This window comes from Lonchura striata, chromosome 10, assembly GCF_050655825.1.
Source record: "Lonchura striata isolate lonStrDom1 chromosome 10, ASM5065582v1, whole genome shotgun sequence".
Taxonomy (NCBI): Eukaryota; Metazoa; Chordata; class Aves; order Passeriformes; family Estrildidae; genus Lonchura; species Lonchura striata.
Genome location: NC_140712.1, coordinates 6,426,191 through 6,443,272, shown reverse-complemented (window position 1 = coordinate 6,443,272; position 17,082 = coordinate 6,426,191). Strand labels below are relative to the sequence as shown.

At 58.8% G+C, this 17,082-nt stretch overlaps 1 protein-coding gene across 1 annotated transcript in view; it reads right to left on the bottom strand.

Annotated features, from left to right (window-relative positions):
• Window positions 1-5,403: 5,403 nt before the first annotated feature.
• Window positions 5,404-17,082, bottom strand: part of SEMA7A (semaphorin 7A (JohnMiltonHagen blood group)) — a 33,131-nt gene continuing 21,452 nt past the window's right edge. The window contains exons 6-14 of the mRNA XM_077785851.2: window positions 16,151-16,261; window positions 14,140-14,279; window positions 13,703-13,881; window positions 13,473-13,581; window positions 11,968-12,166; window positions 10,793-10,908; window positions 10,043-10,194; window positions 8,312-8,379; window positions 5,404-7,238 (exon numbers count right to left, since the gene is read on the bottom strand). Coding sequence (XP_077641977.2) covers window positions 6,892-7,238; window positions 8,312-8,379; window positions 10,043-10,194; window positions 10,793-10,908; window positions 11,968-12,166; window positions 13,473-13,581; window positions 13,703-13,881; window positions 14,140-14,279; window positions 16,151-16,261 — 1,421 coding nt within the window. The 3' untranslated portion in view covers window positions 5,404-6,891. The remainder of the gene's footprint in view (window positions 7,239-8,311; window positions 8,380-10,042; window positions 10,195-10,792; window positions 10,909-11,967; window positions 12,167-13,472; window positions 13,582-13,702; window positions 13,882-14,139; window positions 14,280-16,150; window positions 16,262-17,082) is intronic.

Genomic DNA, 17,082 nt, shown 5'->3' with positions numbered 1-17,082 from the left:
CCCCGAACAGCCCCTGGGGGTTTTTGGGAACGGCCTTTGGGGTGTCCCGGGCCGGGGATGAAGCTTGTTCCTTGTCCCTTGTTCCTTGTCCCTTGTCCCTTGTCCCTTGTCCCTTGACCGTTGTCCCTTGTCCCTTGTCCCTGGTCCCTTATCCCTGGTCCCTGGTCCCTTGTCGCTTGTCCCGCTGGCGGCAGTCAGCGATGGGGGTGGGTGACAGTGGGGTCGGGGACACGGGGGTCCCCTTTTTGGGGTGTCCCCGGGATGAGCAGCGGGGACACCGAGCGGGGCTGGCGGCGGATGCGACACCGGCGACAAGCACCGGGGGGCGCGCCGGGCCCGTCGGTGCCACCGCCGATTGTCACCTCCCTCCTCGGAGCGTGGCGCTGTCCCCTGCCGGGACACAGCGGCTGTCCCCGCGGGCCCTGTCCCCTCGTCCCCCATGGCCCCTGTCCCCCCTGTCCCCTCCAGTCCCTGCTGTCCCTATCCCTCCTGTCCCCCCCTGTCCTCTCCTGTCCCCTCCCTGGCCCAGGATTTGTCCCCTCCTCTCCCTGCTGTCCCTGTCCCCTCCAGTCCCTCCAGTCCCTCCTGTCCCTGTCCCCTCCTGTCCCTCCTGTCCCTGCTGTCCCTGTCCCCTCCTGTCCCTCCTGTCCCTGTCCCCTCCAGTCCCTCCTGTCCCTGTCCCTCCTGTCCCTGTCCCCTCCTGTCCCTCCTGTCCCTCCTGTCCCTCCTGTCCCTCCTGTCCCTGTCCCTCCTGTCCCTGTCCCCATTGCTGTCCCAGGCCCAAACCCCACTGGCTGCAGCCCCACACCCTGGGGACATGGTGGCACAGTGCCACCCCCTCCTGTCCCCCTGCGCTGTCACTGTCCTGGGTGGGACCACGGGCACAGGGACAGGGCCCACGGGACACCGAGGGACACCTGGGGACATGGAGGGACACTGAGGGACACCTGGGGACACTGAGGGACATTAAGGGACACGGAGGGACACCTGGGGACACTGAAGGACATCAGGGGACACCAAGGGACACAGAGGGATATTAAGGGACACTGAGGGACATCAGGGGACACAGAGGGACACTGGAGGACATCAGGGGACACTGAGAGACATAGAGGGGCATCAAGGGACACCTGGGGACACCAAGGGATGCTGAGGGACATTAAGGGACACAGAGAGACACTGGAGGACCTTAAGGGACATGGAGGGACACTGAGGGACACCAAGGGGCATAGAGGGACACCAAGGGACACTGAGGGACACCTGGGGACACCAAGGGACACAGAGGGACATTAAGGGATATGGAGGGACACCTGAGGACACTGAGGGACACCTGGGGACACCTAGGAACATGGAGGGACACAGGACACTGAGGGACACCAAGGGACACTGAAGGACATTAAGGGACACCTGAGGACACCAAGGGACACAGAGAGACACAGAGGGACATCAAGGGACACCGAGGGACATGAAGGGACACCAAGGAACATGGAGGGACACTGAGGGACACCAAGGGACATGGAGGGACACCTGAGGACATCAAGGGACACTGAGAGACACAGAGGGACACAGAAGGACATGGAGGGACATCAAGGGACACCAAGGTACACAGAGGGACATTAAGAGACACTGGGGGACACAGAGGGACATGGAGGGGCACCAAGGGACACTGAGGGACACAGAGGGACACAGAAGGACACGGAGGGACATCAAGGGATATCAAGGGACATAGAGGGACATTAAGGAACATCAAGGGACACCAAGGGACACGGAGGGACACCAGCAGACACCAAGGAACATGGAGGGACACAGAAGGACACCGAGGGACACCAAGGGACACGGAGGGACACCTGAGGGACACCTGAGGGACACCTGAGGACATCAAGGAACATGGAGAGACACTGAGGGACACCGAGGGACACCGAGGGACACAGAGGGACATGGAGGGACACTGAGGGACACCTGAGGGACACCTGAGGACATCAAGGGACACCAAGGGACACAGAGGGACATGAAGGGAAACCAAGGGACACTGAGGGACACAGAGGGACATCAAGGGACACAGAGGGACACAGGAGACACGGAGGGACACTGATGGACATCAGGGGACACCAAGGGACACAGAGGGACACCGAGGGACACACAGCTCCACGCTGAGCCATTGTCCCACCCCCGATGTCACAGCCCCATCAGTGTCACCTCCACACCCCCTCCCCGCAGCGTGGGGACATGCCAGCACCCCGTGCGTGTCCCCTGCCCGAGCCAGGGGTGTCACACAGCCCCTCGCGGGGTCCCCCCCTTGTCCCCCACCCTGAGAAGCGGCCGGGTCCTCTGCCACCCGCAGGGCACGAGGGGACAGAGCTGTCCCCTGCTCCGGGGACTCTGGCGGGAGCTGGAGGGGACAGCAGGAGCTCGGGGGTGCCGAGGGACCCGCAGCGACACTTCTGTCCCCAACCCTGGTGACAAAAGCGCTGTCCCGCCCCCGCGGCCCGGGAGGAGCGGAACAGATCCGCGTCACCTCCCACGCGTGTCCCCAGGGTCCCCAGAGCCACCCACGCCGGCCACCAGGCCGGTCCCTCCGCTGCGGTGGCACGGGGGAGGTGACACCGAGGGGTTTTTGTCACCTGGGTGACCCCAGGGCCACCCGTCCCCCCCGGTGGGGCGCCCCTCTGGAGCGGAGCCGCGGGGATTTGGGGCGGGGAGGGGTTTTGGGGACATGTGGGTCGCTGTGGGGCTGGAGGGGACAGCCAGGGGACATTGTCACCTCCCCGGGGTGGCCGATCTGCCCGGAGCTGCTGCTTCGCTTCCTGACCCCAAAACGTCACCCCGGCCCTATGGCAGGAGCGTAGGGTCCCCCCTGCCCCATAGAAAACCCTACAGAGACCCCCCCTGCCCCATAGAGACCCCCCTGCCCCATAGAGACCCCCTGTCCTATAGAGACCCTCCTGCCCCATAGAAAACCCTACAGAGACCCCCCTGTCCTATAGAGACCCCCTGTCCTATAGAGACCCTCCTGACCTATAGGGACCCTCCTGCCCCATAGAGACCCCCTGTCCTATAGAGACCCTCCTGCCCCACAGAGACCCTCCTGCCCCATAGAGACCCCCTGTCCTATAGAGACCCTCCTGACCTATAGGGACCCCCTGCCCCATAGAGGCCCCTGCTCCATAGAGACCCCCTGTCCTATAGGGACCCTCCTGCCCCATAGAGACCCCCCTGTCCTATAGATACCCCCCTGCCCCATAGAGACCCCCTGTGCTATAGAGACCCTCCTGCCCCATAGAAAACCCTACAGAGACCCCTCCTGCCCCATAGAGACCCTCCTGCCCCATAGAGACCCCCTGTCCTATAGAGACCCCTTCCCCACAGAGACCCCCCTGCCCCATAGAGACCCTCCTGCCCCATAGAGACCCTCCTGCCCCACAGAGACCCTCCTGCCCCATAGAGACCCTCCTGCCCCATAGAGACCCCCTGCCCCATAGAAAACCCTACAGAGACCCCTCCCTGCCCCATAGAGACCCTCCTGCCCTGTAGGGACCCTCCTGTCCTATAGGGACCCTCCTGCCCTACAGAGACCCCCCTGCCCCATAGAGACCCCCCTGTCCTATAGAGACCCCCTTTTGGATCCCTCCTGGATCCCACCTGGACTCCTCTTGGATCCCCATCAGATCCCACCTGGATCCCCCTCGGGTCCCACCTGGACCCCTCTTGGATCCCTCTCAGTCCCACCTGGATCCCTCCCAGTCCCACCTGGATCCCCCTCGGATCCCACCTGGATCCCCTTTTGAGTCTTGCCTGGGTCCTTCCCAGTCCCATCTGGATCCCCATCAGATCCCACCTCGATCCCCCTCGGGTCCAACTTGGATCCCTCCCAGTCCCACCTGGATCTCTTTCAGATCCCACCTGGGTCCCCATCAGATCCAACATGGGTCCCCTCAGGTCCCACATGGATCCCCCTTGGACCTTGCCTGGATCCCCTTTTGGATCCCTCCTGGATCCCACCTGGACCCCTCTTGGATCCCCATCAGATCCCACCTGGATGCCCCTTGGATCCTACCCAGATCCCTTCAGATCCCACCTGGATCCCCATCAGCTCCCACCTGGATCCCTCCCAGTCCCACATGGATCTCTTGCAGATCCCACCTGGATCCCCATCAGATCCCACTTGGATCCCTTTCAGATCCCACCTGGATCCCCCTTGGATCCTGCCTGGATCCCTCTGGAACCCACCTGGACCCATCTCAGGTCCCACCTGGATCCCTCCCAGTCCCACCTGGATCCCGCCCGGATCCCGGGAGAGCAGAGGCACGGACAGCCCCGGGTTGAGCCCAGGACCCTCGGGAAAAGCGGGGGACACTCGGCAGCCGCCAATCCCCAAAAACGGAGCTGCCACATTCCCATTTCCACCTGGAAAAGCGGCGAGGGGACATGCCGCCCGTGTCGCTGTCACCCGGGAGCTCGCCCCACGCTCTCAGCGAGGAGTTTTGGGCAAGGAGAAGGATTTTGGGTGGCCAAACTGGAATTGTGGCTGCCTGCGCCCGCTCCCACCCATTCCAAGGTGGGAATTCTTGAGCGTCGCCTTCGTGCGCTGCTCCCGAGCCCCTTTTCCCAGGATTTTGGAGCACTTCCCATTCCCACCGGTGGAGCTGGGAACGGGAACAGCTCGGAAGTGTGCTGAACCCAAAAATTCCCACGGGGCTGCCAAAATTCCCACTCCCGGCTCCCGCCTCCCCGCTCCCCGCTCGCCAGCGGGAATTCCGTGCCAAGGAGGGATGGAGGCAGGGAAAGGTTTCGCTTTCAATTCCATGCCAAGGAGGGATGGAGGCAGGGAAAGGTTTCGCTTTCGGCTGCCAAACCTCGCCCGGGTGCCCTCGGTGCCACCCTCGCGTCCCCAGCGCCACCCGGCCGCGCGTCACCGCAGTTCTGAGGTGCAGCTCATTCACCCATCCCAAAATATTTCCCTGCGGGACGAGGCCGGGCAGGAGCACTGGGAATGGACCAGGACGAGCCCCGAGGCGGCTCTGCCTTGGTGCCGCTTTGATGGAGGTCGGGGGGGTTTTCCTTCGCTCCTGCCTTTGCTGGCACTTTCCAAAACCCCGAATTCCCGTTCCCCACCTCCCTCCAGCGCCAGCTTTGTCCTCACAGCACCGACCACCAGCTCGCTTTTCCCAAAATCCAGAGCATCCCAGGAGGAGGAGGAGGGGAGATGGTTCCACACCTCGAACCCCGCTGCTATTCCCACCCCTCCCTTCCCAGGGCTGCTGCTCACTCCCTCCTTTGGGATTTCCCAGGGGAATTTGCCTGAAACAGGAGCAGCAAACCCAGGGATGGAGAAAGCAGGACACGGAAAAAGGCGAGGGGAGACCCCGGCCCCCATCATTCCCAGTGACAGCCACGGCGCTCTCCTGCTTCTTTTCCACTCTTTATTCCAACCATCCGCTTTGGTTACAGGTCTGAAAGGGTTGGGGGGATATTTTTTGGTAGCTGTTGTGGTGGGGTTTTTTTTTTTTCTTTTCATTTTCCTCTCCCGTGATCCGCCCCCCGCCTGCTGTAATATTATAAAATCCTACAAGACAGAAACGAGCAGTCGATATAATAAATATCTGTTAGTCCACAAAGTTAAAGTGCTTTGAGAAGGGCTGTAAGAAGCTCTGTCCTAGGCTGGGGATGGGGAACATCTCGGGGATGTAGTGCACTAGGAAGCTCTGGCCCGCTGCCCGTGGGCTCTGGACGTGGCCACTCGGCCCCTCGGGCTCTCCTGAGTGAGCAGGAGCCAGGACAGGCATTGGAAGCACGGCCAGGGTGTCCCCAGGGTGTCCCCTGGGTGTCCCCTGGGTGTCCCCGCCCAAGGCCGGGCCGCTCCGGGCTGGGCGAGGTTGGGACAAGGAGCGGGACCCCCCTGGCAGGGGGAAAATCCCGATTTTCACAGTTTAGTCTCGCTCCCAGAGCTCCGAAAGCGCGGGGGAAGCGAAGGCCGGGCCCGCCCCGGGCCAGCCTCGGGGGACAGGGACAGGGACAGGGACAGGGATGGGACAGGGATGGGACAGGGACGGGACAGGGACAGGGACAGGGACAGGGACAGGGACAGAGACAGGGACGGGGACAGGGACAGAGACAGGGACAGGGACAGGGACAGGGATGGGACAGGGACAGGGACAGGGACAGGGACAGGGACTGGAACAGGGAGAGGGACAGGGACAGGGACAGGGACAGGGACAGGGACAGGGACAGGGACAGGGACAAGGACAGGGACAGGGACAGGCGCAGCCCCCCGGTGCCCTGAGATCCGCGGCCGCTTTCCCTGAGGACGCCCGGGACAGGCTGGGAGCGGGCACGGCCCCGCTGCGATGCCCCTCAGCTGCCCGCAGAGGATTTGTGCGTCTCCAGCGTCTCCCCAGCGCCTCCCGCTCCACTCCGGGCCCTGCTCCCACCTTCCCTTTCCCCACACCCCAAATCCACCCACCTTCCGAGGCTTTCCCATGCAAATCCCCGGCGCGGCAGCGGCGCCGATTCCCGACCTCCCTCCCGCACCAAAGCCGGCTGCAAACAAAGAAACAACGAAGCGATCCCCCCTGAACCCTCCGAGGGAGCAGGAGGGGACTCGCCGGGGCTGTCCCAGCCGCTGCCAGCCCCAGCATCACCCCCCAAAAGCTCGGGAGGCAGCGGTCCCCGCGGGGATCCCGCAGTCCGGAGCCTGAGAGCTGGCTCTTCCTCCTCCTCATCCTCATCACATGCAAGGAGCGGCCGCGCCCTGAGCATCAGCGCATGCATGGCTGGGCAGCGGGGCCGCCACCGCGTGTCACACCCTCCTGCCGAGGCTCTTCCAGCGAGGCCAGCGGTGGGGACACCGAAAGTCCGAGGGAACCGCAGGAACCGCGGGCGGCGGCGGGGCCGGCGTCAGTGGAAGAGCTCGGCCAGCACCAGCACCAGCAGCGGTCGGAACCACGAGGCCGGCGCGGCCGGAGCGCGGCCGCGCTGCGACAAGAAGCGCTGGCGGTCCAGCAGGCGCTCCTTGACCAGCGCCTGGCGGAAGCCGTCCTCCTCGGACACGCAGACGTAGTGGCCGTAGTGCTCGCGCCGGACGCTGGGGATGAAGTGGAAGCAGTCGTGCTGCGGGCGGGAGGTGTTGCAGCTCTTGATGAGCACGTCCTCGTGGTACCAGTTGTAGGTGGCGTAGTGGGACTCGATGGAGCAGTTGAGGTAGTAGCGGGAGAGGGGCATCACCGAGATGTTGCGGAAGTCGTCTGCGGGGACGGGGGAGAGGCGGCGTTAGCGGGGTTTGGGTGGGGTGGAGGAAGCCATGGAGACTCCTGAGAGGGCTCCTGAAACTTCTGCTCTGCCCTGTAATTCCTATTCCCGTATCTTTGCCCGAGAGCCCGTCAGTTTTAAATTAGTAACAGCTCGGAGGGAGGGGGATTGCATTTTTCATCTCAGGGGAGGCTCCTGCCTTCCTCAGCAGACTCCTGGCTTTTCAAGCCGAGATAGATGACCCATCCAAAATCATCCAAACCAACCCAAACCCGCCCAAGTTCATCCAAACCCACCCAAACTCATCCAAACCCTTCCAAATCCATCCAAACTCATTCAAACCCACCCAAACTCATCCAAACCCTTCCAAATCCATCCAAACTCATTAAAACCCACCCAATCTCATCCAAACCCTTCAAAATCCATCCAAACCCTTCCAAACCCACCCAAAGCCATCCAAATCCATCCAAATCCATCCAAACTCAATAAACCCTTCCAAATCCATCCAAACTCATTCAAACCCACCCAAATTCATCCAAACCCATCCAAACCCTTCCAAATCCATCCAAACTCATTAAAACCCTTTGAGAACCATCAAAACTCATCCAAACCCATCCAAATCCATCAAAACCAACCTAAACCCACCCAAACTCATCCAAACCCTTCAAAACCCATCCAAACTCATTCAAACCGACCCAAATTCATCCAAACCCGTCCAAACTCATCCAAACCCATCCAAATCCATCAAAACCAACCCAAACCCATCTAAACACATCCAAACCCATCCAAATCCATCAAAACCAACCCAAAGCCTTCCAAACCCACCCAAACCCATCCAAATCCATCCAAACCCACCCAAACTCATCCAAATCCATCAAAACCCATCCAAACCCTTCCAAATCCATCCAAACCCTTCCAAACCCACCCAAACTCATCCAAACCAACCCAAACCCATCCAAACACATCCAAACCCTTCCAAATCCATCCAAACCCACCCAAACCTATCCAAACCTATCCAAAGCCTGGAGAATCCAACAATTCCTTGACCAACCACAGCATCTCCATGTACCTTCCTTGACGTCGCCCCTCTGGCAGCTTCCTCGCCACGAGTTGAAGTTCAGGTTCTGGAGCACGTCTCTGCGGGGTGGGAATGGGGATGAGCTCCAACAGAACTTCAGGAAGCAGCAGTTCAGGGATGGGAATCCCCCATATCAGGGGGATGAGTGGGGTGGGTGGGAATTGCCCCCTCCCATCCCAATTTCAGAAGGTTGGAGATGACCAACGTGAGACCCAGCAGCAAGGAGAGGGGTTGGGTGACCAAAACCCCTCAAGGGAGGGATGGATCTGTGCAGAGAACCCAAAACCTTCAGGGAGAGGGGCTGGGCACCTAAAACCCTTCAAGGGAGTGATGGCCCCACACAGAGCACCCCCAAACTTTCAGGGAGTGGGGTTGGGTGCCCAAAATCCTTCAAGAGAGGGGTGGATCCTTGCAGAGAACCCAAAACTCGTGGGGAGAGGGGTTGGTTCCACAAAACCCTTCAAGGGAGGGATGGATCCATGCAGAGCACCCCAAACTTTCAGGGAGAGGGGTTGGGTCCCCAAAACCTTTCAGGGGAGTGATGGATCCACACAGGGCACCCCAAACTTTCAGGGAGAGGGTTTGGGTCCCCAAAACCCTTCAAGGGAGGGATGGATCTACACAGAGTACTCCAAACTCTTGGGGAGAGGGGTCTGGGTGCCCAAAATTCTTTAAGGGAGTGATGGATCCACACAGAAAACCCCAAACTTTTGGGGAGAAGGGGAAAAACCCTTCAAGGGAGGGATGGATCCGTGCAGAGCACCCAAGACTTTTGGAAAGAGGGGTTGGGTGACCAAAACCCTTCAGAGGAGTGATGGATCCACACAGAGCACCCCAAAGTTTTGGGGAAAGGGGCTTGGGTGCCCAAAACCCTTCAGGGGAGGGGTGGATCTGTGCAAAGCACCCCAAGGTTTTGGGAAAAGGTGTTTGGTTGCCCAAAACCCTTCAAGGGAGTGATGTGTCTGTGCAGAGAACTCCAAATTTTCAGGGAGAGGGGTTGGGTGCCCAAAACCCTTCAAGGGAGTGATGGATCTACACAGAGCAACCCAAACTCTTGTGGAGATGGGTTGGGTGCCCAAAACCTTTCAAGGGAGTGATGGATCCACACAGACCACCCCAAACTTTCAGGGAGTGGGGTTGGGTGCCCAAAACCCTTCAAAGGAGGCATGGACCCATGCAGATCACCCCAAACTTTCAGGGGGAGGGGTTGGGTCCCCAAAACCTTTCAAGGGAGTGATGGATCCACACAGAGCACCCCAAACTTTCAGGGAGAGGGTTTGGGTCCCCAGAACCCTTCAAGGGAGGGATGGATCCGTGCAGAGCACCCAAGACTTTTGGAAAGAGGGGTTGGGTGACCAAAACCCTTTAGAGGAGTGATGGATCCACACAGAGCACCCCAAAATCTTGGGGAGAAGGGGAAAAACTCTTCAAGGTAGGGATGGATCTGTGCAGAGAACCCCAAACTTTCAGGGAGAGGAGTTGGGTGCCCAAAACCCTTTACGGGAGGGATGGATCCACACAGAGCACCCCAAACTTTCAGAAAGAGGGGTTGCGCACCCAAAACCCTTCAAGGGAGCGATGCATCCACCCATGGCACCCCAAACCTTCGGGGACAGCGCATCCACCCCAAACCCACGCAGGCGCTCAGCCCAGGAGGGGAATGCTGAGGGTGTGGGTGGGTGTCTGCCCGCTGGGGTTGGGGTGGGAATGGTCCCCACGCACCGGCCGCGGGCCAGCGAGAGGCAGGAGCCGTTGGCCCAGCCGCAGTAGGGGTCCCTGGCCAGCACGCAGCTGTGGCAGTTGTTGCGGTAGGCGCCGCACATGTCCATGGGCAGCTCCAGGACGCGGCTGCTGGAGCCCACGTAGAGCACGGCCTGCGGGGGGAGAGCACAGGAGCTGTCATCCCATGTCCCAGGAAAGGTCAGGAAGGAGCTGGAGCTGCTGGAGGGAGGCCAAGGAGATGCTGCAAGGGTGGAGCCCCTCTGGAGCCAAGCTGGGGGTGCTCACCTGGAGAGGAGAAGCTCCAGGAAGAGCTCAGAGCCCCTGACAGGGCCTGAAGGGGCTCCAGGAGAGCTGGAGAGGGAATTTGGAGTGACAGGACACAGGGAATGGCTTCCCACTGGCAGAGGGAAGGGATGGATGGGATATTGGGAAGGAATTGTTCCCTGTGAGGGTGGGGAGGGACCAGGGTGGAATTCCCAGAGCAGATGTGGCTGTCCCTGCATCCCTGGAAGTGCCCAAGGCCAGGGTGGGCACTGGGACATGGAGAACCCCAGGACAGCGGAAGGTGTCCTCACCACAGGGTGGGGCTGGATGATCATTAAAGGTCATAGGGTGATCATTAAAGTGATCATTAAAGGTCCCTTCCAACCCAAATAATTCCATGATTTCACTCCCAGAGCCCGGGGCTGGCGCTGACCCATCCATGCCTGACCCACCCCATTTCCCCCCGCCCCCGGAGCAGGGACCCACCCTGGCGTGGTCCAGGATCATGGCCTGGATGGGATCCTTGTTGGGGAACACCTGGATCTCCACGATGTTCTGCACCCCATCTGGCAGCTCCACCACCTTGTGGATGGACCCCTTGTCTGGGGAGAGAGGGGACAGTCCTGTATTTTTCCGTTTCTCTGTTCCTGTATTTCTCTGTTTCTCTATTTCTCTGTTTCTCTATTTCTCTGTTTCTCTGTTCCTGTATTTCTCCGTTTCTCTCTGTCTTTCTGTTTCTGTATTTCGCTGTTTCACTCTATTTATTGCTCTGTTTCTCTGTTTCTCTCTTTCTCTGTTTAACTCTGTTTCTCTGTCTCTCCCTAACTCTTTTGCTCTGTTTCTTTATTTCCCTTGCTCTGTTTCTCTCTAACTCTGTTTCTCAATTGTCTCTCTAACTCTCTTGCTCTGTTTCTCTGCTTTTCTATTTCTAATTCTCTTGCTCTATTTCTCTCTAACTGTAAAATCCCAAATCCATCACTGTTGGCCCCAGCCCAACCCCACCCACCCACCGAGAGCTGGCTGCACTTTCCCCATCACAAAATCAGGAATTTAAATCCCTGCAGCTCCCTCCATGAGACCCAGGGAACACATCCCACAGATGGGAGGGATGAGGACTGTGGGTCTCAGATTCAGCCAAAGAGAGAAACGGAGAGTTTCTATCCAGGCAGAAACCTGGGAAAGAGCTGGGAAAGAATGTAAATAATTCTTTATCTCTCTTGTTGTTCACATTGTTTATAGTTCAGTTCTATCACTGTGTGTCAAGCACTCTGCACCAACGGTGGTGGGTTGTTTTCACTTCAGGACCAATGGAGTTGGTCCTCACAAAGCTCTGTATAAAAGAGCGGTGTATTTTGAATAAATCAGAGTTTTACTCTCACAGCCTTCTGGTCAGAGTCTCTTCATTCCCGTCCTGCCTCGACAGCGACAGAGGGCAGCTCGGGAAGCATCAAAAAACGACAGAGCTGCTCCTTGGGGAAGGATTTCTGCCCCTCCAGCACGAACCTACCCCGGGGAGAGCCCCCTTGCCTGGGATGCTGCCCGGAGCCCGGCTGTGCCCACCCAGCCAGCCCGGCAGCGTTTGTCTCTTCCCAAAATTTGGCAGCTGAGCAACAGATGCCAGGCTGGGGTGTGTTCCCTGTCCCCTCGATGTGTCCCCGCACCTGTGGCCAGGTAGAGGACGTTGTAGCGCTGCCCGTCGCCCGCGGCCACCTCGTGCACGCCGATCTTCTGGTAGCGGTGCTTGTTGTGGAACAGGGGGCTCCGGGAAGGGGACAGCGGCTCCACCCGCTCCTCCACCTCGGGGTGGCTGTCGGCGATCTTGAAGGTCTCGCTCGGCGTGTGCTGCCCCGAGGGGACGCACTGAGGGGACACGGAAGGGGACAAAAGGCACTGGAGTCAGAGGCGGGCAAGGGGACAGCTCTGCCCAGAGGTTATCGCCACCGTGCCCGTGCCAAGTGACCTCTGAGATCCTCTCCCACACCCCAGCTGTCCTGCACCATCCTCCTTCTTGAAGCTGAAGCCCATGTGAGACTAAAACTCCATCTTTTCTGGCCAAACACCAGGTTTTGTCCCCAGAGTTGAGAAACAGGATGGGAAAATCAAGTGCAAGTCACCTCTGTGACTATGGAGTTCTTGGTGGACTGGGGCAATCTAGACACTGCCAGGGCCTGGGAAACATAAATAAAATCAATAAGAAGCTGTTAAATTGTGCCTGAGCCTCGCAAGGAACAGCGTGGGGAATGCTGGCTGCAGAGATGTATCTGCTGCCGCTCCGCGGGCCGCGGCACATTCATTAAGCATCTTTAAGATGGATACACCCCCAGTTCACCTCCTGCAAAAGCCTGGGAATTTATTTCCTCCCGAGCCACGCCATCAATCACGGGCGACAGCAGCGCCTCGCAGCGCGGGGCTCGGCCGCGCAGCAGCCGGAGCGGCGCGGGGCCGGCTGCCAGCACCGGGCAGGGGCTGCTCGGACCCCACGGCCCGGCTGAGGAGAGGGGTCCCATCCCTCACTCTGCTCACAGCCGCTGGGGAGAGGCTGCCTCACACTGTGGGAGTCCAGGGCTTCCCTCTGGCTGCCCTGGGACCCTGGCAGGGCTCAGGAACCCACTGGACAGAGCCCCCAGAGACACTGGCTGTGATCTCTGCCCATGGAAAAGAGTTTCCAATCTTACAGGATTAATTACCAGCTCTGAGGGTTTGATATAAGTAATCATTAAGTGTGGCACGGGTGCAAAAGTAAAATTTTGGGATTCTAGATCCTTAAGGGGACAAGATGGAGGAAATTGGGTGTGCCTTGTCCTTTTTCTCCTTCTCCATGCCCTCCATGTCTCACTGTGGTGTTGGCATTTTTCTGTTGGTTCAGGCTGGGGACACACTGTCCAACGTAGGTGACAGATATTGGCACGTTCTTGTAAATGCAGCCCAGGGAGTTTCTGGTATTTAATGTTTGTCACATCCCACTGAGGGCAGAGCCCCACACGCTGCCCTGCAGGACAGAGCTGGGCAGGGCAGCAGAACATGTGAGAGATCAACAGAATAAACAACCTGGAAACCATCTCAGACCAATTATGGCTTCTGCTTTGGCAGCGGGGCTGACAGACAGAGACTTTCTACAATCTCAGGATCATCAATAGCTCAGATTCCGACACCCAGGGTCCCTCACCTGGCCAGGTTTGACCTCAGGGGTGGGGCCGTTGTAGCCTTTGAGCCGCGATGTCCTGAAGACGTTGTCGATGTCCCCGAAGGAGTAGACACAGACGGCAGAGCTTCCCCTGAGGGGACAACGACGGGGTCAGGGGGGACACCGGGCTGTGCCCATCGCCGTGCCTGCTCCAGCTGCTTTCCAGAGGGAAAAGAGGGCTGGAAGGGAGGATTTGGGCCAGGGCCCCTCACCAGGTGTTGGTGAAGAGCCCGTAGACCTTGGAGCGCCGCCAGTCTCTCGCGGGGACGAAGAAGACGTCCTGCAGCCAGTTGAAGTTGCCCTTGGTGACGGGGTCCACGCAGATCAGGGTGGCCTTGAGGAACGTGGTCCACTTGGAGGCTGAGAGGGAGCTGGTTCCTCCCCTGTCCTCCTGGGGGACAGGGACAGCAGGGATGGAGTCAGGGTTTGGGGGGGGAACACCCCAAAATGCCCATCCTGACGGGGAACCGCAGGATGCTGCCACAACGCCGTTCCTGCCATCCCGGAGCAGGGAATTCTCTCCCCTGTGAGGCCGAAGGATGTGGGTGTGCCCCACTCAGAGGGGTCAAACCAAGACTGGGTAAGCCCAGAGGAGCTGGCGTGTCCCCTGTCCCCTCAGAGCTGCCACCCCACCCTGTCCCCGAGGTACCTTACACAGCTGGGCCACCCGCGAGATGTTCCGGGGCGCCTCGGGGCTCTTGTCTGGGTTGTCCTCGCGGAAGAAGTAATAAATCTTGTCCTGGTGAGGCTCCTCATGCCTCAGCGTGGTGGCCTTGACAAACTGAGGGTCTGGGGAGGGAAGGGACAGAACTCGGACCTGATTTCATCGAGGGAGACACCGGTGGGGACAGGGCAGGGAGTGGGACACGGCTGCGGCCCAGGGACAGGACAGCTCCAAGCCTGGGCTGCCCCTGCTGATCCTTGGGGAGGCTGAGCTAGAACCGAGACTAGACAGGGCTAAAGCAGGGATTTATTAAAAGGATCTCCTCGGTGGATCCACCTTGGGCAGCACCAGAGCCCAGCCAGGGCTGCAGCCAGTGTGAACCAAAATGGTCCCAAAATGGAAAGCTGGTCCTGAGGTGTCTCACTTCTCTGAGTTCTGCTCCATTTGCATATTGGGGTTCATTGTGCAAGGTTATGAAATCCCATCCTGCTTGTTTTTCTCTCTCCAGCCCACGTTGTTTGTGCTCCTGGGGCTGAGATTTGGATCACTGGTCCTTGGTCCCCAGCCAGAGCAGGAATTGTTTTGTGTCCCTGCCCTGATACGAATCCCAGACCCACACACTAAAGCAGCACAGAATGTGAGAAGAGAAAAGCCAAAGCTGAGGCATCAGGGCCACCTTCCCAGCGCCTCCTGCCTGACTGCACAGACTCATTCCCTGCAGGGAAGGACTCCCTGGAGCCTGGGGAAGCCTTGGCAGCCACAGAAACCCAAGTCCCTCCCTGCTCTGCAAGGAAGGAAGGATCCCTCAGGAGGAGGGATCCGTGCTGTTTGTTGGGAAAACCCCATAACACCGTTCCTATTAATGCTCCCTTGCCATGATGGGCATCCCTGGGTCCCTCTGAGCATCCCGAGCTGCTGTTTCCACAGCAGGGCTCTCCAGGGATCAGAACCCTGCTGTTCCCACGCCAGGGAATGTCCCAGGATCATCAGCCTTGCAGGTCTGGTTTGCTTTCCTCCTCCCTGTTTTATCCCTGCATCATTTTAATTCCGTTTTTTATCCCAATAATCCCCCATTTCCCCCCTGGGAAGCCATCACAAGCCCAGGGAAGCGGAGCAGGGTCCTTTCCCCGTGTCCCCTCGCTGTCCCTGTCCCTGCCCCAGGTTTGACCCTGGCCGGGGTTTGCCCAGAGCCCCTGCCCGCACTGGAAGTTGCCCAACGCTGCTGCCGGGCATTTTGCACAGCCCAGTTTCCTTCCTCCCTCACCAGCCTCATTTCCCCATGGCCCGAGGATGGGGAAGTCGCTTTTGTGCTGGTTTGGGACAGGGGTCATGTGGCACAGACAGCTGGCTCCCTCCTGGCTGGCACTGAGGGCACCCGAGCCGCTGGGTTAAGCTCAGGGGGCACTGGGGCAGAACAGCTGCACCACAAACTGGAGTTCCAGCGTGCCAGGATGCTGGGGATTAACTGGGCATCTCCCTCAGCACAAAATTCCACTGCCAAAGAACCAAGAATTTCCAGTTCTTGAGGTTCAGAAGGTGATTCAAGAAGATCAGGGCCCAGTGACGTTAATTGTTTATGGGATTTGTCTCATTGGTGGCTTTACACCAATAATCGTCACCATTGGGTATTGGCCATTCCTTGGCTGGCGCTGGCACACCAAACAGGTCTCAAAGGGTTTGTCTGGGCTCTGATTGGTTGAACATTTGGTGTTTGAGCCTGCTGACTCGGCTAAAGCAACCCAAATGTTTGGTTTTGGTGGATCTGCAGGTGGATCTGCAGGTGGATCTGCACCGCAAGAGCAAGCGAAGCAAAGCTAATGAGTTTTGCTGAATCCAACACAGATCAGCCCCCACAAGAAACTCTGGAGCTTCTCCTGCGCCCTGCCAGCTGTGGGGGGGCAGAGTGCAGCGGGGATCCCCCCCGGTGGGAATGTCCCCCCAGTGGGAATGTCCCCCCAGCGGGAATGTCCCCCCAGTGGGAATGTCCCCCACTCACTCTGCATCACGGTGTCACTGGTGTAGAGCTCTCCCCCGCCCCTGACGCGGCGGAATCGAGGGATCTTCCCGTTCTGCTGGCTCTTCTTGATGGTGGAGTAGATGTCCTGGCCTGTGGGACAGCAGGGAGTGGGGAGGGGATGGATGAGGAGGAGGGAAAGCAGCCAGGACTTCCTGGGTGCCGCAGGGATGGTGGGAATGGAACAGGAACGCCAGGCCCAACACGCAGTCCTTGAAGGGTGGCAGGGACAGATCCTTGGAAGGATCCTCCCCTGTGCCCACACCAGGCCTGGAGCAGTGGGATCATTGCAGGCCCTGCTTCCAAGGTTTCTCCTGACCCAAAGCATTCCTGATTCAGGTCCTTCCTTCCAAAGTCCTTCCTGACCCAAAGCATTCCTGATTCAGGTCAAGCATTCCTGATTCAGGTCCTTCCTTCCAAGGTTTCTCCTGACCCAAAGCATTCCTGATTCAGGTCCTTCCTTCCAAGGTTTCTCCTGACCCAAAACATTCCTGATTCAGGTCCTTCCTTCCAAAGTCCCTCCTGACCCAAAGAATTCCTGATTCAGGTCCTTCTTTCCAAAGTCCTTCCTGACCCAAAGCATTCCTGATTCAGGTCCCTCGTTCCAAAGTCCCTCCTGACCCAAAGAATTCCTGATTCAGGTCCTTCCTTCCAAAGTCCCTCCTGACCCAAAGAATTCCTGATTCAGGTCCTTCCTTCCAAAGTCCTTCCTGACCCAAAGCATTCCTGATTCAGTCCCTTCCTTCCAACATTTCTCCTGACCCAAAGCATTCTTGATTCAGGTCCCTCGTTCCAAAGTCCTTCCCAACCCAAAGAATTCCTGATCCAGGTCCCTTGTTCCAAAGTCCCTCCTGACCCAAAGCATTCATGATTCAGTCCCTTCCTTCCAAGGTTTCTCCTGACCCAAAGCATTC